General features: G+C 43.2%; 1 protein-coding gene across 10 annotated transcripts in view; it reads left to right on the forward strand.

Annotated features, from left to right (window-relative positions):
• casz1 (castor zinc finger 1) overlaps positions 1 to 24,195 on the forward strand; it is a 256,887-nt gene that overhangs the window by 211,369 nt on the left and 21,323 nt on the right. For 8 of the 10 annotated variants that reach the window (XM_052482717.1, XM_052482718.1, XM_035740663.2 and 5 more), the window contains 6 exons: positions 5,855 to 6,448; positions 15,628 to 16,561; positions 18,106 to 18,171; positions 19,789 to 19,875; positions 21,086 to 21,176; positions 23,917 to 24,081. In XM_052482717.1, the coding sequence (XP_052338677.1) occupies positions 5,899 to 6,448; positions 15,628 to 16,561; positions 18,106 to 18,171; positions 19,789 to 19,875; positions 21,086 to 21,176; positions 23,917 to 24,081 (1,893 nt within the window). In that variant the 5' untranslated portion in view covers positions 5,855 to 5,898. The remainder of the gene's footprint in view (positions 1 to 5,854; positions 6,449 to 15,627; positions 16,562 to 18,105; positions 18,172 to 19,788; positions 19,876 to 21,085; positions 21,177 to 23,916; positions 24,082 to 24,195) is intronic. The other 2 variants (XM_052482712.1, XM_035740671.2) reach the window with 1 other exon arrangement.

The following is a 24,195-nucleotide window of genomic DNA, read 5'->3' on the forward strand; positions in this document are numbered from 1 at the left end:
TCTCTCTCTCTGTCTCCTCTCTCTTTCTGTCTCCTCTCTCTCTCTTTCTATCTCCTCCCTCTCTCGCTCCCTCTCTCTGTCTCCTCTCTCTCTGTCTCCTCTCTCTCTCTCTTGCGCTCTGGCAGCCTTTTTTACAGTCGTTGCACGTACATGCAAATAATGCACTTCCAACAGCGTTATTAGGATTTGAAACACCACTTGATTGGGCATGATATCATTCTGGCACGTAAACAGAGGGGCTCGGCATCAAAAAGACACAACAAGACACGCCGGGGTTCGGAAAGCTCAGTGCCGAGAGTAGATTTGAACGTGAGCCCTGTGTTGCATGTAGTCATCCAGTTCTGAGAAGAAACAGGGCTTACAAATGGCTTTGATGCACATCTTCTTGACTTGGAAAAGATCCCCTGTCCCAGTACAAATAAGTGGATGTGTTCAAAAATAGTTTCTTGACTTTTTGTTCAGGTTTTGGCCTTATACAGTCAGCGTAGCCCCGCTGTCTCAGCCCTGCACAGTTTCCAGTCAAAAATCTTGTCACAGTTACAGTAAACAGTAGGAAACATACGTTTCATTTGGTAGTGCTCCGATTCAACTCTTATTTGTCTTCCCGAGCTCTTAGTGTTTTGTGCGACCGAGGTGTGTGGCTTTGACAATTCGAAGTCTATTCTAAAACAGAGGAGCGATGCATCCAGTCTTGTTTTTCTCCCTGATATTCATTAATGGCTGAGATTGCTTACTGGACTCTTGGGAAGGGGGAGTTGGCCCCAAAGGAAAAAGTTGTTCTTTCATGTAGGTCCCCACTGATTTTATCTCATTGTATGCTGTCATGCACACAAATGACGTGAGGCCAGTGTAACCATAGCAATCCCTGTTGTAAGCAGTGGCAAAAGCTGCTGCGTGTGGACAAGCGTTCTCTACACTGAAAACGTTGTTGTACTGTAAAGTCCCCAGGCCTCTCCAATCCACAAAGACTCTTAATTTCCAGTTGGACTCCCAATCTCTTCCCGTAGATATTCCGGTCTTTTAATAAAGGTCTCCATATGTATTGTATTAACCACATAGTTTTTTAGAGCATATCTAGTAATTAAAACATTCAGAAGATTTAGTGTGAAGCCTATTGTGCTTCTCAATCAGTAGGAGTTTACCCCAGAAGTCGAGCTCTATGTTGTTGGGGAAAAATGTACATAAATAGTCACTAATGGAAAGAAACAACTCGGCAGGGGTCATTTCCTACAAGGAGCAGGAGATTGCGATGCAAAGGAAATCGGTAGTTAAAGCATGAAATACTGAGCACAGTAAACAGAAAAATGACCTCCACTGCAACGCCCAAATGACCTCAATCTTCCTTCGGAGGGGTGTTTCTGAAAAAATACCCGAACATTTATGTCTTCCACTTCCTAATAGTTTTTCCAGCTGATTTTTTCAAAATTGCTGTCCTCTAAAAATGTGACCTTTTCACCCCGGCCGCAATTGTCTAACACAAAATTGTACAGTAATGTGCCACTGATATACGGCGAGCTCGAGACTGCACATAATTCCACAAGTCATTGTTTCAAATGAGGAAGTCCACAATGTAAATAAAGTAACTGAGAAAGCATGTGTGGTGGGCAGCGCTGGGTGCATTGTATACTGGCGAGGTAATATCTGTAAACTCACTCACACTAGAGCTGTGTTCCAAATGGCTCCCTATTCCCTATATAGTGCACTACTTTTGACCAGGAAACTGGTGCCATTTGGGAGGTAGCCACAAGGTATCTTCGAATGAAAAAAATGAAAAAAGGATTTTAAGGGCTGTCTGTGATTTACATAATGCCAGCAATGGCTCACGCATAATTGTGCTTGATCTTCGCTTTATGGCCTAGATGTAATGAAGAAGCCTATACTAGCTCTGACTTGGCTGATAAATACTTTATTGAGGGAAAATGTACTTCTTACGACTGTGATATGTGGTTGTCTCACCTAGCTATCGTAAGATGAATGCACTAACTGTACGTCGCTCTGGATAAGAGCGTCTGCTAAATGACTAAAATGTAAATGTAATTATACACATTTTTATGCAAAGTCTATTGAAATAGAACTTTATTTCCTCTCCTATAGTAATATCTTGTTTTTTCTTCAACAAAAATAGCATACCCAGTAAAGTACAATGTATTGATAATGATAGTGACAGACTTTTGAGTAAAGAGAAATACAGTTTCAGTATTTGGTACAAAGAATACAACTTAAAGTGGACGACACTGCAGAAGACTTCTCCTTGTTTATGTCAATTGAAACATTGACAACTTTGAAGAGTTGGGCACCAAACTAGCCCTGGTGGTCTTTTAAAAATGGCAGGAAATAATTCCAAAAGTGGTTAAGATGATGGACAGCATATTATTCACTAACGTCTAAGCTTTGCCCGTGATATAAGTTATTTAATACATGATAAAGATCTGGACATGATTTTTTTGCCTGTAACATCTGCTCAAGGTGAACTTTGGTGGCTCTTTTCATCAAGTGAAAGGTAACAGTGTGCAGTTTCTGCCCTAAAAAGGCAGCTCTTAATATGGAATGCTTGAGGCAGCTGCACTTGCTTTAGCCGAGGACATGTTTTAAAGATTGCCTGGGCTAGGTGAAATAATGCCACCCACTCCTACCCCTAACAGTCACTCTGTCACTGTTATTGTTCGGTGGAGCTTCTTTAGAGAAATAGAGATTATACTGTATCCCTCAGTTTACAACGTGTATCTTCACTACGGAAACAATAACAAACCATTTTGGTAAACATACAGTGCATTCGGAAATCATTCAGACCCCTTGACTTTTCCCCCCAAGAATGTACATTACAGCCTTATTCTAAAATGTATTAAATTGTTTTTTTCCCCCTCATCAATCTATACACAATATCCAAAAATGACAAAGCAAAAATGGGTTTATAGAATTTTTTGCAAATGTATTAAAAATAAACTGAAATATAACATTTCCATAAGTATTCAGACCCTTTACTTTGTTGAAGCACCTTTAGCAGTGATTACAGCATCAAGTCTTCTTGGGTATGACGCTACAAGCTTGGCGCATCTGTATTTGGGGAGTGTCTCCTATTCTCTGCAGATCCTCTCAAGCTCTGTTAGATATGATGGGAAGCGTCGCTGCACAGCTATTTTCAGGTCTCTCCAGAGATGTTGTTTCTCATGGTCTGAGTCCTTTAGGTGCCTTTTGGCAAACTCCAAGCGGGCTGTCATGTGCCCTTTACTGAGGAATGGCTTCCTTCTGGCCACTCTACCATAAAGGCCTGATTGGTAGAGTGCTGCAGGGAATGTTGTCCTTCTGGAAGGTTCTCCCATCTCCACAGAGGAACTCTGGAGCTCTGTCAGAGTGACCATGAGGTTATTGGTCACCTCCCTGACCAAGGCCCTTCTGCCCCGATTGCTCAGTTTGGCCAGGCGACCAGCTCTAGGAAGAGTCTTGGTGGTTCCAAACTTCTGCCACTGTGTTCTTGGGGACCTTCAAAGCTGCAGACATGTTTTGGTACCCTTCCCCAGTTCTGTGCCTCGACACAATCCTGTCTCTGAGCTCAACGGACAATTGCTTCAACCTCATGGCTTGGTTTTTGCTCTGACATGCACTGTCAACTGTGGGACCTTATATAGACAGGAGTGTGTCTTTCCAAATCATGTCCAATCAATTTAATTCAGCACAGGTGGACTCCAATCAAGTTTTAGAAACATCTCAAGTGTGATTATTCTAAACTTGATGCACCTAAGCTGAATTTCGAGTCTCAGAGCAAAGGGTCTGAATACTTATGTTAAAAAAAATCAAAAAAAATCTGAAAAGTTGTTTTTGCTTTGTCATTATTTTTTATTTTATTTTTATTTTACCTTTATTTAACTAGGCAAGTCAGTTAAAAACAAATTCTTATTTTCAATGACTGCCTAGGAACAGTGGGTTAACTGCCTGTTCAGGGGCAGAACGACAGATTTGCACCTTGTCAGCTCGGGGGTTTGAGCTTGCAACCTTCCGGTTACTAGTCCAACGCTCTAACCACTAGGCTACCCTGCCGCCCATTATGGGGTATTGTGTGTAGATTGATGAGGAAAAACATACATTTATTTTAGAATAAGGCTGTAACGTAACAAAATGTGGAAAAAGTGAAGGGGTCTGATTACATTCCGAATGCACCGTATATTTGAGTGGACGAGAGTATTTTCAACATACTTGTTGTCATGTTGGCTATGAATTCACCTGCAGAATGAAAAAAATGTCAACTATACATCTAATCAGCAACAAATGCATGTAAATGTATATTTGTTGTTTTCATGGCCAGTGCACCTACCACCTTACCAGTAATATTGTTTGATAACGGCCAACAACACAAAGGAACAGGCAGCAGCAGTGCAGCCTACTGAGAGCAGAGGAGAGGACCACTATACCAGGCGGTGTCAGAGAAAGGCCCTAAAATTTGTAAAAGACTCCAGCTACCCAAGTCATAGAATGCTCTCTCTGCTACCATATGGCAAGCGGTACCAGAGCATCAAGTCTGAAGGTTCCTTAACAGCTTTTACCCCCAAGCCATAAGACTGCATAACAGTTAATCAAATGGCCACCCAGACTATTTGCATTGACCCACTATTTTACACTGCTGCGTATAGCTGTTTATTATCTATGCATAGTCACTTTACCCCTACCTACATGTACATACCTCAATTACCTAGACTAACCTGTACCCCCGCACATTGACTTGGTACCAGTACCCCCTGTATATAGCCTCATTATTGTTATTTTATTGTAACTTTTTTTTAAACTTTAGTTTATTTAATGTTTTAGATTTTTTTTGAACATATTTTCTTACTTTAAAAAAAAATCTGCATTGTTGGTTAAGGGCTTGTATAAGTAAGTATTTCACACCTGTTGTATTCGGCTCATTTAAAATTTGAGAAGAGAAGAGAAGGGCAAAAGAGGAGTTTAGAGTTTGCTGGCTAGCTAGCTTACTTCTGCTAAAACTACTAGGAGGGCTGGAAGTAAAGCATGGACTCTGTTTCTAAACCTTGCCTGTCAGGGTTAAAACTAAGCAGCCCCCCACTCATTGGCAGAACCACAGCCTCTTTAGGTAAAGGGGAAGATTGGAAGATAACATTTCAGGAGGGTCTCTACAGAGCTGTCATGTGAAGGATTATGTAGCTTGTGTATTGGCTGCTTGTAGTACCTTAGGGGGTCCGATACTGATCTGGATGTGGTTTTCCTATTCAGCTCTCAGAGAGTTTTTTCCTTCTTTTTTCTGCAGCGGCTAATATGTTAAAACTCTGACTAAACTGACTGTCAGTGGTTTGGCTAACATATGCCCACTGTATGGGGCGGCAGGGTAGCCTAGTGGTTAGAGAGTTGGACTAGTTACCGGAAAGGTTGCAAGTTCAAATCCCCGAGCTGACAAGGTACAAATCTGTCGTTCTACCACTGAACAGGCAGTTAACCCACTGTTCCTAGGCCGTTGTTGAAAATAACTGACTTGCCTAGTTAAATAAAGGTAAAAATGAATGTATCTATCTCTTTGTCCCTGCAGTCTTGTGATTGCTGTTATTATTATTTTTTAAAGGCACTGCTTTGGGGCTATTTATAGAAGCTGTTAGACTGTTTTTTCCATGGTGAAGCTCAAATAATCACGTGAATGACACTTGATCGATGGCCCTTTGTTGATGAAGAGAGCTGGCCTACAGCTCTCATCTGATAAACAAACGTGTTCATTGAGGGAAATTATGATGACATTTGAATAACACAAATATAATTCCATGGTAGAACGTTTGATAATAACATATGGTGGTTCTTAAACATGTGAATTGACATTCAACAATTTTCCTTTCTCTCTTTTCTTTTTCTCCAACAGCTGAAAGGACTTTATGCACTGAAAAGAGCTCAGGAAAATCCAACATGGCCGGCAAAAGGAAAGGTGGCCTAAAACTCAACGCAATCTGTGCCAAGCTGAGCCGTCAGGTGGTGTACGACGGCAGCTCCCAGCATGCTGAGGGAGACCACAGCGTGGCGGAGAACAGCGAGCGCGGGAGCTCCCATTATGACGACAGCGGCGAGCGATTCGAGACCAACTTCCCCGAGGGCCTGAGTCTCGGCCAGAGCCTCGATGAGGACCAGAAACGGCGCAAGGCCATTGAGAAGTGGGTCAACGGGGAGTATGGGGATGAACCACCACCCTCTGCCCTGGACTGTGGGGAGGAACAGCAGCAACAGCAGGGACTCAAGCCCAACAATGGCGAGGACGGACCCCCCGAGGGTGTGTACATGGTACAGCCCAAGGGCTGTAGTGACGAGGAGGACAACGCGCCTGATGAGCCCGAACCCATGTTCGACTCTCGGGACGGCAGTTACCACGACGACAAGGACTCGGAAGACGGGCCTCAAAAGGACGCCTACATGCCGTTGATAAGTGAGCCCCCGAGTCGCCAAACATCTTTCTCCTCTCCAGGTACAAGGTTCTCTTTCTTTTCTCGTTGTTCTGTTCTTTTCTCGTCACTCCTCTCGATGAATTCTGTTCTCGCTTTAACTGCCCTTCAAACCTTCCATTCCTTTCACTAAAGTGTTAAGTACCCAAGATATATTAGGTGGGGGATATAGCCACATCCAGGACCTGTCCTGAACCTGTCCCTGGAAAGAGAGACTGTAAGGTTACAATGAGATTTCATGGGTTGCAAAACAATATTGTTTTGAACAAGAACTGATGCCTAACTGAGTGTTCTGCCCAATGCATTGTCAAATAGCGCTGATGAATATTTCATCTTTACAGAGGCTTGGAAACATGATGATATTTCAAAATGAGGCAAATAATAAGTAGGAAAACCTTTTGTCATCATTGTGATGTTGCCAGATTGACTATAGATGCAGTATAACTTAAGCTAGCTAGATAATATTGAAGGAACAGCACAGATTTTTAACTAGCTATCGTTACCATTGCTAGCTATTTTTGACAAACTTTGCTAGCTAATGACAACATTTCTAACTTGACGACATCATAATGATGGAAAAGTTGCTTCCTACTAATTACTTGTGTACTTTAGCAATGTAATCATATTTTCAAGCCAGCATAGTGTAAATTAGATCTCTTTCAGAAGGACTGGGCATTAGTCATCAGTCGGACATCAAGAGCGGCGTCTGTAGGACGTTGATAACAATGGCAACGACGCGACCGAGGGACAGAGGTGCATCCCATGAATAGCCAGTGACGGTATTACTCCACAGACAGATAGAACTGACTAACAGGCTATTGGGAAAACAGGAACCTGTGTGTGTGTGTGTGTGTGTGTGTGTGTGTGTGTGTGTGTGTGTGTGTGTGTGTGTGTGTGTGTGTGTGTGTGTGTGTGTGTGTGTGGTTACAGTAAGTGAAACAACAAATTCATCCGGTATTTGGAGTAGGCTTACACTGCCTGCTCACTCTGTGTAGGCCAAAAGAGTTTGTCAGTCCAAGGATAAGCTTCATATTACACCCAGAATTACATTTTGAGTTTTAGATTTTTCCCTAAGCTCACTAAACTTAGTCACTGCCCAAGCCCACCATTACATACAGTGGTACAGTGGAGGAGTATAGGTCTCCATCGTTGCTGAGGAACGATTAGCTCTTAGCACTTGAATCCAGATAATCGGTTGTCAAATAAAGTCTGAAATAGAATAAGAACCTATTTCTTGCCATCTCCATTGAATCACAGTTGAGGGTACATTATTGTTCATGAACTTAACATTTGATGAAAGCAGATATTCTGTAAGTGTATTTGCTTTAATTAATTTATTCATCAATTGATTTGCTGTGCATTAGTGGCTTACAGCAACAGCCTATTAAATGATCTGTCTCTTTTTACATGATGTTCCTCTGGTAGCACTGAGGGACAATCAAATAGATGAGGTGGCATATACCTTAACGGTGTGGTCTTGATGTGGCAACAGCAACGTGTTAACTGCACAAACAATCTCCAGAGAATGCACCGTTTACAGACGTGAACTTGGAAACCAGGAGGAGGCACATTGCTATCTGAGAGACTGGGCTATATAGCTACAGTAGAATTCAAAACACAGAGCAGTAAAAAAAGAAAAAAGAGAGAGAGAAAAAAAGACAGAGACAGAGAAAAGATTAGTTTCACAGATAACCACAAAATAAGTGACAGAACAAGACACAGTTGGAGTCGTGTTGTTGTCGTGTGGTACAAAACAGGTTTTGTTTAGGTCTGTTTTCTGCTTGCTCACCTCACTTTTCACAGACATTCTTTGGTCTTTCATCTCGTGTTTCAGTGTCATGTACATGTGCTGCAGAAGGTTTTTTTTTTTCGTATTATTATTCTTTCCTTTTTTGTTTACCCCGGTGGAGCAGCAGTGGCTGTGGCCTGTCAGAGAAGTGGGGCCAAGGGCTTCTCAGAAAAATATTTTTTTTCCGGCAAATGCAGGGGCTTTGTGGTTTTAATTAGTCATTTTGTGTTTATTTGGTGCCTGTAAAAAAAAAAAACTGTCTGTAAATGTGTGTTTGTGTTGTGAAACAGGCTTACACCTTTCCCTCCGTTGGGTCCCTGCTACTTTACATCTCACAACAAAGGCAAACTGTTTGAAGACTGTGGAGAGAGCATCCTGCATTAGTAGCAACTCTTGTCTTTGTTTTTTTTTGCATTGCTCTTTGTTGATTGTAACTAGGGCATCTATATTGCCATGTTTCTGTGGCGCTCACAATTAAAACATTTTCCCCCCCTCTCGCCGCTGTCTTTCAAAGGCTGATGCGGAGCGCGCATAATTATGCATATAAACATAGTGGCTTAATTATCTCTCACAACATCAGTGACAATGTAATTAACAAACATTGCAAGATCAATGAGAGAAACTGCGACCTTCAAAACATTTAACTCCTCACATCGAGGCACCGTGTGGATTTCCTATCAGTGCAAAACCCCAGAATACTTTTCCTAGATCATTTAGATGTTGCATTATTAGGCCTCTCATAAGCTATTCAGTGAAGACAACTGAATAAAAATGATGAAGGCAATGACAAAGATGCTCATCGAATCAAACACAACTGACCATGACTTCCAATTGCACTGCTATGTTCTGTGTCAAAGGCTATGGGTCATTTTCAAAACATTCTATTCTATTTATTTTCTATTTATTTATTTCAAAATAGCAAGCATGTTAACTTGCAAGAATTTGAGGAATCGTTCTGCAACTCATTCGTTTCTCAGTCATCCCAGACATTTGATTCCACTTAAACAAAATGCTCAATTCAACAAACCTACAATGCACTGTCACTTCACCCAGACGAGAGCTCAGTAAAATAATTTTCTTATTTTTTATTCCAGTCAACATTGTCTAAGTTGTCACATTAAAGCTCATTAAAGCGATTTTTCCTCAGGCCAGAGGTGCCAATACCATCATCATCATTCCATGTAAGGACTTGAAACATCAGCTCAACACATAGAACTCTAGATTTCAGGTGATTTTGAAAGACAATGATTGACCGAACGATTAGCATTGGAAATGTCCTGCTCTAAAACCCTAGGTGTATTTAAAGTGAGATTATAGGCCATATATAGTCTCAACAGCAAGCTGAAGCCTTATCATCTCCAGCACCTCACCGTACTCTATCTGTGACCCTCAGAAGACATGGTGGCACGCTGATATCCGTGTTTGGTCAGCAAAAAGGAGATATAATGCCCATTTGTTGTCACATCAGGGGAGGAGGGAAATGTGGTCCTATATTGCCTCAAACACAGACAAGGCCCTGGGTCTGTGTCACGTGTTGCAATTTGCCAGGCATGAAGTGCAGAGATTACACCCACTTCTTTTAATACTCTCCAATGACACCACAGTGAGAGAGGGGGAGAGGAAAGAAGAGAGGGAGGGGGGGAAAAAGACAGAAAGCACAGTAGCAGCAAGGGCCAATCTCACCTTAACCTGTAAGCCCCGGTCTCCCTCACAGGCATTCGCATGACATCATTAACAGGGTGCGAGATAAGGCTGGAGAATAAAACTCATTTACATGGTGTTTCACAAAGGTTATCTGCTGTCGGTTCCAGGCGTAATCCTTTCAGTTCAAGTCCAATTATTGGCCTGCCATTGATAGTCCGTCACGTGGTCTGAGAGCGGAATAATGTGACTCGGCTAATTTTAAGAATAACTTCTATGAAAAAACAACAACAATAACTTACATTATAAACCTACTACTGCTAACACTGCAACTATTACTACCACTACTGCTATCTGCTAACTACTTAAGCAATAAGGAATGAGAACTCAGGGATTATCGTGTGTTATACCACAGCATTGTTGAGTATTTGTTTCTGTTTGGCTAGAAGGGCATTCTAGAATGGACATTAAAACCAGATAACGTGACAGTTGGAAAATATATCGGGACACCTTGAAATCATGACGCAATATGCGCCTACACATGCAGACCGTACTTGCTACAAAGTTACAGAAAGCTAAACAACTAACTTTATTTGAATGAGTAATGATTAATTTGATTTAATCTTTCCACCAGACGATACAGTCCGGGCAAAAGTTCTGAGGTTCTGGAGTAGCTAACGAAACAGGCTGGCTAATTATTTTTGGGATGTTTTGACCCAGTCGTTAATTCTATTCATTCCACGTTGCTATGCTAAACAAATCACTGGCGTATAGCTAGCTAGCGGAAGTTCAATGATGACAAGAGTCAAGAACTTCAATAAATAATGATTGAATAAATTATGTATAAATAGGCAGCAAGAACTACAGCAAATAATGATTTGATAAATAATGTATAAATAGGCAAAAAAACTGCTTATTGTCATGTCAATAATATAGTTATGGAGGATAGCTAAGCAGCTGAAATGACAGCAAACTATGAATTTTCATTTGTTTTACTTTTGTTTCCATATGACCATTTCTTTGGATATATCCATTATAATGATCCTGATAAATAAATTCACCTGGCACAGAGAAGCTGACAGTCTAGTCACATTAATATGCAACATGTTGCGCAAGTCAGATAGGCTCCCCGCAGTAGCAAACCAAATGCTAGGCTCGTAGCATGGAAAAATAGTCTTTACGCTTTTTTCAGAGGGAAATTAAATGTATAAATTGACTGGCTGGGCTATGGGACAGTGGATACGCATTGATAAATCAAATGGAACTGTTAACAGGCATTACCTTTGGATTGTGGTGCTATAACTCCTTGTTATCAACCAATCCGCACCCAGGATCCAAACAACCCGTTTTATACACTGAACAGAAATATAAACGCCATGTGTTGGTCCCATGTTTCGTGAGACGAAATTAAACATCCCAGAAATGTTCCATACACACAAAAAGTTTATTTCTCCCAAATGTTGTGCACATTTTATTTTTTACATCCCTGTTAGTGAGCATTTCTCCTTTGCCAAAATAATCCATCCACCTGACATGTGGCGTATCAAGAAGCTGATTAATCAGCATGATCATGCAGTGCTTGAGGCGTCACTACAGACCCGGGTTCGATCCCAGGCCTTGTCACAACCGCCCTGCCCACACATCCCATAGTGTGGAGCACAATTGGCCCAGTGTCTTCTGGGTGAGGGGAGGGTTTGGCCGGGGGTTCTTTACTTGACTCATCACGCTCTGGTGACTCCTTGTGGCGGGACGGGCGCCTGCAGGCTGACTTCGGGTGACCCCTGCCTCTCCCGAGCCCTTTGGGGAGTTGCAGCGATGAGACAAGATGGCGGTGGGTTTCTGATATGGGCAGGCATAAGCTACGGACAACGAACACAATTGCATTTTATCGATGGCAATTTGAATGCACAGAGTTACCGTGGCGAGATCCTGAGGCCCATTGTCGTGCCATTCATCCGCCGCCATAACCTCATGTTTCAGCATGATAATGCACAGCCCCATGTCGCAAAGATCTATACACAAATCTTGGACGCTGACAATGTCCCAGTTCTTCCATGGCCTGCATACTCACCAGACATGTCACCCATTGAGCATGTTTGGGATGCTCTGGATCAACGTATATGACAGCGTGTTCCAGTTCCTGCCAATATCCAGCAACTTCGCACAGCCATTGAAGAGGAGTGTGACAACATTCCACAGGCCACAATCAACAGCCTTGTCAACTCCATATGAAGGAGATGTGTCATGCTGCATGAGGCAAATGGTGGTCACACCAGATACTGACTGGTTTATTGCTTCACACCCCTACTTTTTAAAAAAGGTATATGTGACCAACAGATGCATATCTGTATTCCCAGTCATGTCAAATCCATAGATTAGGGCCTAATGAATGTATTTCAATTGCATGATTTCCTTATATGAACTGTAACTCCGTAAAATCTTTTAAATTGTTACATGTTGTGTTTATGTTTTTGTTCGGTATAATATACTACAACCACTGCCAAACAATGATAATAAAAGTACTACCTTAATAATAATACTAAAATAACAAATTAATAGTATAGATCATTCATGACAATCATCATTTTTTGAATTAGAGTTTTTTTTAAAGTACATGAAGTCTGAAAAAAGGATTGGTCCCCCCAAAAAAAGTTAGGATTGTGCAAGTGTAAGGTTGTGTTTTTGTCATCATAATAATAATAAAATAAAAACGATATTAAAAGATCGCTTTTAGAATCAAGGCTGGGAATAGCAAAAGTAGGCTATGTGCTAAAAATACTTTTACGTATTAGGACTATGAGAAAGACAATCTGAAGAAATGTGTTTTAAGCCCCATTTTAAAAGCTCTGATTGATGGAACGGCTCTCAGGCGGCCATGGAAATGCTATGAAATGCCTACCCAGAATATTGCTTACCTCACAATAATAGTAGTAAATTAAAAAGATGCATTACAACAAGAAATGAACATCAATAAATACACATACAAGACATCAACTATTTAAGATACAGTGCAGTGCAACCATATTATAATTAGCTGTTTAGCAGACTCACCACTTGGGGGTCAAAGCTGTCCTTTTACTTGGGGTTAAAAGCGGTTCCCAGCTGAACATTTTGTCATTGAAACTTTTTGACTCATATACTACTATTCCTGGAACCAGTGGAATTTCTTGTCCCTTGCTTCGAAGATGTGAAGACGGTCCTATCATTAGAGCTATATGATATGACCTGAGGCGGCCTGGCTAACCATGCTAGACGTCATGACCCTGCTACAGTAGAAGCCCATGGATGTAGAGTACAGTAAACGCTCCCATGACTAAACCACACACTAATGTCAAGGTGTATCTTAGGACAACACATTTGGTACATGTCTGTATAAGTAGATAATGATATGATCATGTATTTAGCAGACACTTTTGTTGAAAGCGACTTACAGTAGTTTTCATATTGGGGATCCCAGCAGGAAACCAACCAGGATCTTGCATCTACCAACTTAGCCAACAGAATTACAGATATGATATTTTTTTGTATGGAGGTCCTCCTGAATTGAGAAGTAGGTGAAAGTCAACGGGCTGCTTGATAAACTCATATAAATCTAGTGCCCATTAATAAAGTACTATCTTATCTATGTTATCTTATCTAGCTCACTCAGTCGTCAAACACAAATGTACAAACATGCTGGATTGATCAGATGATATGTGACAAAACAGGCAGGAATTTCCTCTCAAATAGAAATACCTGATCCATTTCTCTTACATTTTTCATGCCCTTTCGATCCGCCAGATCCCCTTTCATACCAATGTGCCACAGAGAGCAGTAACCCCGGCGACGCTGATGGAAATTTGGGGATTATTTTACACTCTGTGAAGGAGATGTGAAAAGGCATGTGGGGGAGAGGCGACCGATTTAGCAATAACACAGAAATCCGAGACGAGAGCTGAAATCTTTTTGTATTAATTACCAGGACGGCGGCTGGTATTACCGCTGGCCCCGCCTTGTGTGTGTGCGTTAGCGATGAAAAAAGCAATCAAATAAATTAAGAAAAGGTCTGGAGGAGCGGGGTCCTGGGCCCGTGGCCAGAATGGAACCAAGAATGCCAAAAGTTTTACATGACACCTAAGTGAAGTTGTCATCTGGAGCGTAGTGGCTGTGTTCATGATATCTTATCTGACATCCAAACTGACACCAGGCAAGATTTTTGGAATAGATCTGGATCAGTAAACACTACTGTTAAGAAAGGAAAAGCTGAATGCCCAAGGGTTTCCTCCTCTCTGTATCATCTCTCTCTCTCTCTCTCTCTCTCTCTCTCTCTCTCTCTCTCTCTCTCTCTCTCTCTCTCTCTCTCTGTCTCTCTCTCTCTCTCTCTCTGTATCATCTCTCTCTCTCTCTCTCTCTCATCTCTCTCTCTCTCTCTCTCTCTCTCTCTCTCTCTCTCTCTCTCTCTCTCTCTCTCTCTCTCTCTCTGTGTGTCATGCTCTCCCTTTCTCAGACGCACGCATACACATATACATACACTCTCAATCTCTTTCTCATACGTACACACACACACACACACACTCTCTCTACTGCTAGTGGCGTGTCTTAATAAGGGATAGCTATGCAGTGCTCTGTCTTCCCCCTCTTTTTTCAAGCACATTTTTTCCCTCCCTTTCCCCCAACTTGCTGACCTCTTGCGCTAACCTGGATGAAAGTTAATGAGCCAGAATTAATCTCCACATAATGCAATTAAACTATACATTTACTACATGTCCCCATGTCCTTGGGGAGGTTGTTCAATTTAATGGACTCTTAAAATAAAAAAGTGGCGTTTCAGTTCACAAATATATAAAAGCACATATGTGGCTTCCGTAGATAGAGACGCGATGGACTTGAAATAATGTTTTTTACTAAAGGGAACACGTTTCTGGAATGTTGTCATAATCAGAAGGCCCATTAGTAAGGTCTTTCACTGAGAAAAATGAAACCTTGTAACCTATTTCAAATTCTCAAGCATTCAACAATATACAAGAGATTAAATGGTATCTTCTCTTTCCATGACATCGACTGACAAGTAAATCCAGTTGAAAGCTATGATCCCTTATTGATGTCACTTGTTAAATCCACTTCAATCAGTGTAGATGAAGGGGAGGAGACAGGTTAAAGAAGGATTTTTAAGCCATGAGACATGGATTGTGTATGCGTGTCATTCAGGGGGTGAATGGACAAGACAAAAGATTCAAGGGCCTTTGAACAGGGTATGGTAGTAGGTGCCAGGCGCACCCGTTTGTGTGTATCAAGAACCGCAACGCTGCTTGTTCCCATGTGTATCAAGAATGGTCCACCACCCAAAGGACATCCAGCCAACTTGACAGAACTGTGGAGTCAACATGGGGAGTGCTTTCGACACTTTGTAGTCCATTCCCTGACAAATAGAGGCTGTTCTGAGGGGCAAACTCGATTTGAGGAAGTTTTGTACAATTGGTGTATATCTAAAGTGTTAGGTGAGGATAGTAGGACAGGTTATTTCCAAGTCAGAAGACTGACTGGGGAAGTCCCATGGAATGTTTTGCTTCATTTCCCATTACGTTCGGCATAAAATGACTGACAAAGAATCAGCCCTTTTCAGCTTTGTACAGTGCTTTTGCTTCCCCTTTCTTGGTTTTATGATTTTTGGATAGAAGAATCTATTGACGGTCAATAGAACATGACACTTAGACAAAGAGGTCATACAAAAACGGTGTATCACATATCTTACCTAAGGGTTCTGTTCTCTCTGCTCCTCCCTGTTCTGTGCAGGAGAGGCGTCCACTCTGCGAGACTACGCAGCCAACACAATGAACGAGTTCCTGGGCATGTTTGGCTACGACGACCAGCAGGTGAGGGACGAGCTGGCCAAGAAGATCAGCTTCGAGAAGCTCAAAGCCGCTACCTCAGGCTCCGACCCATCCTCCCTGAGCAGCGAGGAGGCCACGCGGCGAGCCCGCTTTTCCAAGTATGAGGAGTACATCCGCAAGCTGAAGGCTGGCGAGACCCTGCCCTGGCCCATCCACACCAACCCCAAACAAGAGGACCTCAACTCCAAGCTGGCCCAGGAGAAGAATGCCCTGCTCCAGGCCCAGATGGCCGCCTCTGGGGGGTGCCATTCCGGGGCTGAGGGCCAGATTTATCACTCCAGACTGGACCACAAGCAGGGGCAAGGGCAGGGGCACAACCTTGGGCACAATCCCCCACCAACCAACCCCACCTCCCACCTCCAGAACATGGCCTCCCGAGCCTCCAAGTATGACTTCTTCATCCAGAAGCTGAAGATGGGTGAAAGCCTGCGGAGCCAGCAGAATGGCAATGCTTACAAGAAGCCATCCAAGTACGACCTGGAGAATGTTCGGTACCTGCACCTCTTCAAGCCCGGCGACGGGAACACTGACATGGGGGGCGCCATCGCCTATAAAACAGGGAAGGTGGGCCGCCCGTCCAAGTATGATATCAAGAACATCCAGAAGCTGATGCCGGGAAGGCCCGAGTCCTCGCTGATGCCCAGCGTTCTGCCTGCCACACCTGGGAACCCGGGGACACCAATGGCTGCCAACTCGGCCTCCTCTGCTGGGGCCACGGGCCCCCCAGGACTCATTATGGATCAGACAGGCCACTTGGGCTTCAACACCTCCGACTACATGAAGTCCAGCTTCTCCAAGACCGACTCCATCACCACGGGCACTGTGTCCTCTGTCAAGTAAGAACCTCTTCAGATGACTTGAATGACACTTTAGCTGAACGACACCACATAGGTACAGAAGATCTGCATGAGAAACATGCTAAGCTTTTCTCACACAGCAATATTAATGTGTGTACTGTATACTATATATTGTATATTACGCATTTATTCAAGTCATACATTTTCTTGAATGAGTTGTGAGATCCCAGTAGTGAAAATTGTCCACTCATGACAAAAATAGCCAAGGAAATAATGAAAATCTCTCACAAAATGATGTCATTGCACCAAAAGTTGCCTATGCAAACCTCCCTGAATTATTAAATCAAATAACCCGTCAACTGAATCCCCCCCGATTTATTTAGCTTGTGTTTTGAAATGATTCCAGGTTTTAATATTGTACAATTCTCCTAAATTGTCTCTGTGGGACACCTGGGAGATAATGGGCGTCTCACATACACTTAACTGCCACTGCGAGTCAGTTAGCCTAACGCAAAGGTAATTGCCACCTCCACAACAGCCGATGCGAATGTAGTGTGAAATAGTGCATGGTGCCAATAGATCCACGATGTGATGAGTAGCGAAGGCCCATGAAGTGTTTACCTGCTGGGCGCTCTCTTCGGAGACTGATTTAGCACAGTCATCGCAAAGTGACTGACTTCCTCCTTTGGCTGGGGTGGAACAACTGTCCCTTTAATGACTTTGCAGCTGTGACTAACTTACCAGAGAGTCACAGGGCCTAGGCTGAACACTAAAAGACACTACATGGTCAATCCGACGTCTGAGGTGAACATACAGCGTTGAGTGCGATGCAGCCAACTCAGACTTCAGGGCTTTCATATTTCTTGCGCTTAGCAGAGCAGAGCTATTGGGAGAGAAGTTGTCAGGAAGTGAGTTTGTGTTAATACAGGATGTACCGCCCCCACCTACCATCAACCAATCATGTCAATGTGGAGCTATACGGAGCCCTCCGCATTGTTAGTGCTAGCAAACGAGGGGATTTGGGAAGCTAGCCCTGGTTAGCGCTAGGAAAAAAGTGGGTCCCTCTCAAGGCAGGTCACATTTCAGTAGGAACCATGCAATGTTTAAACTTAATGTGTTTCTGATGATTGGACTCACCTCCCCCCAGTCTAGTTCTATTGGTTCTACCCAACTTGTCGCTAGCTGAACCAATGCCTTCTGTTCCATCGAACCCTGTCTTCTCCTTCTGTTTGAACTCAGTCCATACTCCTGATGAGACATGACAACAGCCTTTGGAGGCAGGGTCCTTAGGGACCTTTAGAAAAGATTTTGCCTATCCCCATTATCTAGATTTGCATATGAGCACTCTCCAAAATAGCGCTTTTCCACTGCCTTTTGCCTTTCATTGTTGGAAAGCCATGCAAAAGTGTGTTCATACCTTCCTGATTCAAAGCCATGTGAAAACCGCTGTCGCGTCACAGAAAATGTATATTAATTGCCGTAGTTTGAAACAGATTGTAGGTAAATATTGTGGCTGTAGTTTTTATTAACAGTGCACCCAATACCCCATTAATCCTGTCTCTTTCTGTGTTTGCTTGTATTAGGAACGGCTTACCACCTGAGAAACCTGTCACAGAGGACGTCAACCTGTACCAGAAATATATCGCCAGGTATGCAAATCCTCCCTCTCCGGTGAAGCAAATGTTGTCCCGGACGTTGAGACAAAGCTTTTTTATTAACTGATGGCGTATTTTACACAGTGATGAAACTAGATGTGTAGAATAGTGGTAGAGGTCAAGTTCTGTGCTGCAAAGTGAGGGAAATAGTAAGAGGCCGAGTTTATGGACTGAAAGGAAGTGGAATTCTGTTAGGAGGAACAAGGCATGAGATTTGGTGGTGAGAGGTGTGCTGACAAGATGGTTGTACTTACTCTGTTTGAGGTCGAGAATTTCTTACAAAGTTACTACAGTATACTGGAACACTTTGCATGTCAGTCTTGAGTAGTTCAAGCGTACTGTGCGTCGTTGTATGTAACGAATATAGAGTGAAACTGTTGTTTACATGGCTGCATGGTCACTGAATTGTCCTCTTTATCACTCACAAAACACAGAGGCAAAACATTGCAAGGTAATCTCATATTTCAATAGACAACACAGTGTCCCATTCTCCAGTCATTTTGAACTCCACACTAGAAAGGTGATTGTCACTTGTTTATTTCTTCACTTTAAAAAGAAAGGAAAAGCACTGTTTCAAAAGCCCAAAGTGGCATTGGCGTTAATGATTACTTCTCCAAACCGTAACATGAAGGGCACAAATCAAAAGCACTGTCACTGACAGACACACACATTTTCATCATGCACACACATACACACACACACACACACAAAAACCTTCCTTGGACTGATTACATTTTGCAGATTTAATTAAGGAATTTTTAATGAGGCTTCTGCTGGCACTGCCAAGAACTGTTTTGATATTTGCGCTGCATAATGCATAAAATTTGTCTAAACATCTCGGTAGTTGATGCACGGGGAGGCTGCAGATAAGCCCAGATACAGTTTCAATTTCCGTGTTTGGGAGAGAGAGCGAAAAAAAGAAAGGGAAGAGGAGGGAGGAAAAAAGACAGAAAAGGAGGACTCATAAAAAGGGCAAATGTAGACTGGGGGGAGGGGGGTAGGGGTAGGGGGAGGTTCATCTCTCTGGAGCCACAACTAATGAGCGCACATTTATGCTAAAAACCCAGCTTTGTAAATGTTGTTGACTCCCACCTTCCACCCCCCTCCCCCTCACCAACCATGGGGGGAAAAGTTATTTATCTCCTTGCCGCGCACCAGTTTGATGTTTTAAAGAGCTTCCCTGGTAGTGTTTAGTCGCAGTTTTCCCTCTTTAAATGCTTTCATGCACCCACTATTGCCGCGGCACTTTGATCTGCGTTGACTCTATTGTAACAGGAGATGTGCCGCAATCTCTGTATCGTTGTGATATTAATATTTAATCTGCAGCTGAATAGCAGCGGCCCATTAGGCCCCCTGACGCGGCAAGTGGGAATTGTCCATAGGCAAAGTGATACAGCTGGGCAATGAGCAGAGGGGTGGGCCACAGTCCCAGGGGGGTGTACGTGAGCGTGTGCGTGTGTCCGAATACGTGTGTACATGCACAGTCCATAGAGGAGTAGGGCTGAGAAAAGCACCGATGGTGGGAGAGTTGGTTGGTGTGTGTGACCGTGTGTGTGTGTGTGTAATGTACTCTACTGTTAGCTCCATTTCTGTTTTTTTTTTTTTCTAAAGAAGCCGTCAAACCTTCCCGAAGCCCCTACCACCACCACCACCACCACCATACCCTGAGCCCCCCACCACACCACCAACTTTTAAAAGGTAGTGGATTTGCCGTTCAATTAGCCTAATGAACTCCGCAAAGTGATCTGTAAATGCAGCCCTAGGATAGTCATACAGGCTACAGGCAACAACAATAAAAAAAACAGAGAGAGAGAGAGAGAGAGAGAGAGAGAGAGTGAGAGGGAGAGAGGTAGAAAGAGAGAGAGAGAGAGAGAGAGAGAGAGAGAGAGAGAGAGAGAGAGAGAGAGAGAGAGAGAGAGAGAGAGAGAGAAAGAGAGAGAGAGAGGGAGAAAGAGAGAGTGAGAGAGAGAGCAGATGGTGCTCTTGGCAGCGGCAGTGCAAATGTTTATTTGTGTGTTTTCAGTCGTAATTGGAGGTTTTTTAACAGTCATCAGTAAACGCACAAGGAAAATGGTGCCCACTCTTTTACCTGGATAAGTCTTTACCGAGTCAGACTCTTACAGTCAAGAGGAGGAGGACGGGGACGGGAGGGGGCGGCAGTAGCGTGTAGATCCACTCAAGCCTCTCAGCAGAACCTAACCTTCCTTTGATTAAAGCAAGCGCCGTTAACCTGAGAGAGAACTCCACAACATTGATTTGGCAAGGTTTAAAAGGCAAATGAGGGGAATCATGCGTGGGGTTTACAGTTTAATAAGTGTCTGTGTACCGGCTGCTTTTGAAATAAACGGAGCTAATTTGAGTCGAAATTGGTGTGACAGGCGAGTCAATTGTGGCGGTGTGCGGAAAACAGACGTATTTGCGTGACGAGATGAGTTGTTTTGGAGGTATGGTTAGGATTAGGAGGTAGTTCTCTGTGAGGTGATTGGATTTCCTTTTGGTAGTGACAGACACCTTGAATGTTAAAGGACGGACATTTGGGTTAGGTTCAGTTTCGGGAATAGGAACAAGTGTTTCCCTCCATGAAGGTGATGTTTTTGTCCATTTGCTCACTAATCGCCAGAAGAAAAGGAAGGATGCACCCAAGAGAATTAGGGAGGGAGTTTATATTCAGACAATACTATCATTGCAAAATAGCATGCATGATTTTATACCACAATAACATGATTTTTCAGCCCCTTTTTTGTGAAGATAACCGTCTGCTCTATGACTGTCTTCTATGAAGAAGCATTGGAGTGTCCACAGCTTTTACACCTGTACCTTGATTAGTCATGACAAAATCACTCAGTGTAAAGTCCACATGGCCCGTGATGTAACTCTGTACCCTTTTTTTTTGTCACTTGACTTCCAGGTTCTCGGGGAGCCAGCACTGCGGACATGTGCATTGTGCCTACCAATACAGGGAGCATTACCACTGCATGGACACGGAGTGCAACTACCAGGTGAGTAGCTGTGTGCTGAACGCCCCATACGTTATACCTTTTAGGACACCCCTAGAGCATTATGACAAAAGTCCCTTGCTATGACACGTTCTGTGAGAATGTCCTACAATGTTCACCATACACCCTGGTGAACAACTCTAAGGTGTACGTTTTAGGCTATTCCTATGACTTAAGTCCCTACTCCCTATGACAAATGTCCCCACTCCCGATGACAGAAGTCCCTATTACTTATACAAGGTTTTGTAATGTTGACCTAAAATGGACACTGTACACCCCCTATTTAGGTGGCCTAGTCAGACACATGTTTGCCTTGTTTACCCATCTCCCACAAATTGCAGGCTTCCCTTCTCTCTAGTCTAGGCCTTGCCTCGTGTCACCATGACAAACGAGATAACAGCAGCGGGGGTAATGCTGTACTCTTAACAGCCATGGTTCAGTGCCTCCAAATGTACTGCGCTGTGCTGTGCTGTACTCTACTCTACATCCCCTACTGTCTCAACTTCAGCTAGCGAGAACCCATAGAGACGGTGTCGCTGGGTGATTCAGAGACGTCTCTATAACTCAGTGTCCCGTTCACAAATAAGGGGAAGTGTATGAGCACAGAGTTTGAATCCTCTTCCGTGTCTTCCTGACCTCTTGACGGGGAAAACGAAGGGTTCTAGGATATACAGAGATGAATAATATGCCATCACTTCATCTCTGCTCATGCCCAACAAAGGCATGCACAGATGAAACGTTGTTGACGTGTGTCCACCGAACAGGTTATGACTGCTGGCACCCGTCCAATTGAGAGCAAAGGCTTTTTTTTCTCTCCCTAAGCTGATTCCGTGCACAGTTGGTCTTTGACAATTGGCCTTTTATCCTGGGTTAATTGTAAATATGCTTGAAATATGGTTCCTTTTCGATGTGTTTTTTTAATAATTTTCCTGGAGACATCTGCCGTTGCTCTGGGTCTGCTTTTAATCCCCTTTCACGTTATTAATCTTGTCCCAGTCCCAAGAGTTATCATGTACGGCACAGGGAGGGAGGAAAAAACGTGTTAAGGAGATCAGACTACCGGCCTGTGTGTTTGCCTTAGCATATGGTCTAAAAGAGTTAGACAAACACACGTGTATTTGTCAAAGACGTCAGATCCTCACGCAACTTGAGCGGTATGTTTTTCCGTCCTTCCCGTCCGTTTTTCCGAATGAAGGCATCTGTAGCTCCAATCACAAAGCATAGCATCTATGACTTGTCACAAGTCAGGCTTTCACCGTTCGACAGGATGGATACTTGGCTGAATGTATTGGAGAGAAAAAAGGCTTTGAAATGATTTCAAGTCGTCCCCATCTGTCATTGACTTGAAGTGCAGAGCTCAAAATCTAGACATTTGGGTGTACATATCCGGCAAAAACCGGCCTAGCTAAGATAAGCACCTCCTTTGGTAGTGATAATTCATGAAATGTTACATGACACACTCCTGGAATATTATCCTGCTGCCAGGCTCAGTGGCATTCTCCTTTCATGGGCCTGTGTGTGCATCCTCTACAGTGGTGGGAATCCTAAAATACATGGTGCATGTCAAGTGGCTTCCAGCTCCCAGACTCCAACTGAAAAGAGGCTCTTCTACCCTAGTCAGCTATCACCAGGCTTATTTTGGCTTCCATGGCGGATCAAACGCAGTGGGACGTCCGCAGCTCAACTTCTCATCTCGTCCTCATTTACTGCCAAAGATAATCATTGTTTCTATGGAAAATCAATAGATCAGTTATTGGTGACAAATCCTCAGCCAGAATGATACAGTACTGTTACAGGGTTGCAGAAGATACAACTTCAGGGGTGGGAAATGGGTCAAGAACTAAGGAATGGCAACCAGCTGCCATTCATTTGGGCCTTGGTGATACAAATGCTTGATACACCAGGAATTACCATACTTTGTAGAAGCAATTGTATCTGTTTTAGAATGATTGAATTACATTTTCCCCCTGATCTATCTCTCTACTGTACATAAATATGGATATAAGTAGCTCCAGAGTCATTGATTCAGGCTTCTCTAGTTACAGTTCCTGTAACATCAGCTTAAGCCCAATTACTGCAGATTTGGTTGCTCTAGGTCTCTCCAGAGTCCCTTTTCTGTTTCTCTTCTCCGCTCCTCAGTGTAGGAGGCTTTTTCATTTTGAGGAGGGTATCGTAGCATATTCCCTCCTTATTACAGCCAAAGCCGGCGCGAAAACTGCACTGTTAATGCTTTAATTAAAAATGGAATCATATCTCGGTGAGGGAATTGAAAGGGGAAACGTTTTTTTTTTTGGTTAGCTTGTTTGTTTGTTTGTTTTGTTGTCTATTTTTTTTCCTCCAGTTGCACGTCTGAGAAACCATCTGCACGGAACATAATTTTGCAAAAGCCAGGAACGTCGGAACTGTGATCTTGCATGTCAAGTGATCCATCTTAATTTAACAAAAACGGAGGAAATGGAAAATAATAGAGATACGAGCCGAAGACTTTCCACTTCTTAAATATGTCTTTGTTGCTACCTATCAGTGCCACATACATAGCCCTGGACATATAGAGGCCATGTATGTAAATATGAATAAAGTCCTGAGAGAGTCTGGCCCTCTCCATTACAACACACACAGCCTCATCTCCTACTCTGCAAGTTGGCTCCTGCGCTTTGCAGCTGTTTCCTGAGCAATAGTGACTTGATTTTGTGACTATTTAAATAAACACCAATCTGTTGCCGTGCGTTTTGTCCCTTGGCAGAGGTTCACCAGCAAACAAGACGTGATCAGGCACTACAATATGCACAAGAAGAGGGACAACTCCCTACAGCATGGCTTCATGCGCTTCAGCCCACTGGACGACTGTAGCGTCTACTACCATGGCTGCCACCTCAACGGGAAGAGCACCCACTACCACTGCATGCAGGTAAACACACATGCACACATACACTCATACACACACACCAAACACACACGCACACTCGAAAGATACGCTGCTTGCTTAGCCAGTACGACTTCCTCCTGATTGGGCTTCCACTGA

The sequence above is a fragment of the Oncorhynchus keta genome, chromosome 28 (assembly GCF_023373465.1).
Source record: "Oncorhynchus keta strain PuntledgeMale-10-30-2019 chromosome 28, Oket_V2, whole genome shotgun sequence".
Taxonomy (NCBI): Eukaryota; Metazoa; Chordata; class Actinopteri; order Salmoniformes; family Salmonidae; genus Oncorhynchus; species Oncorhynchus keta.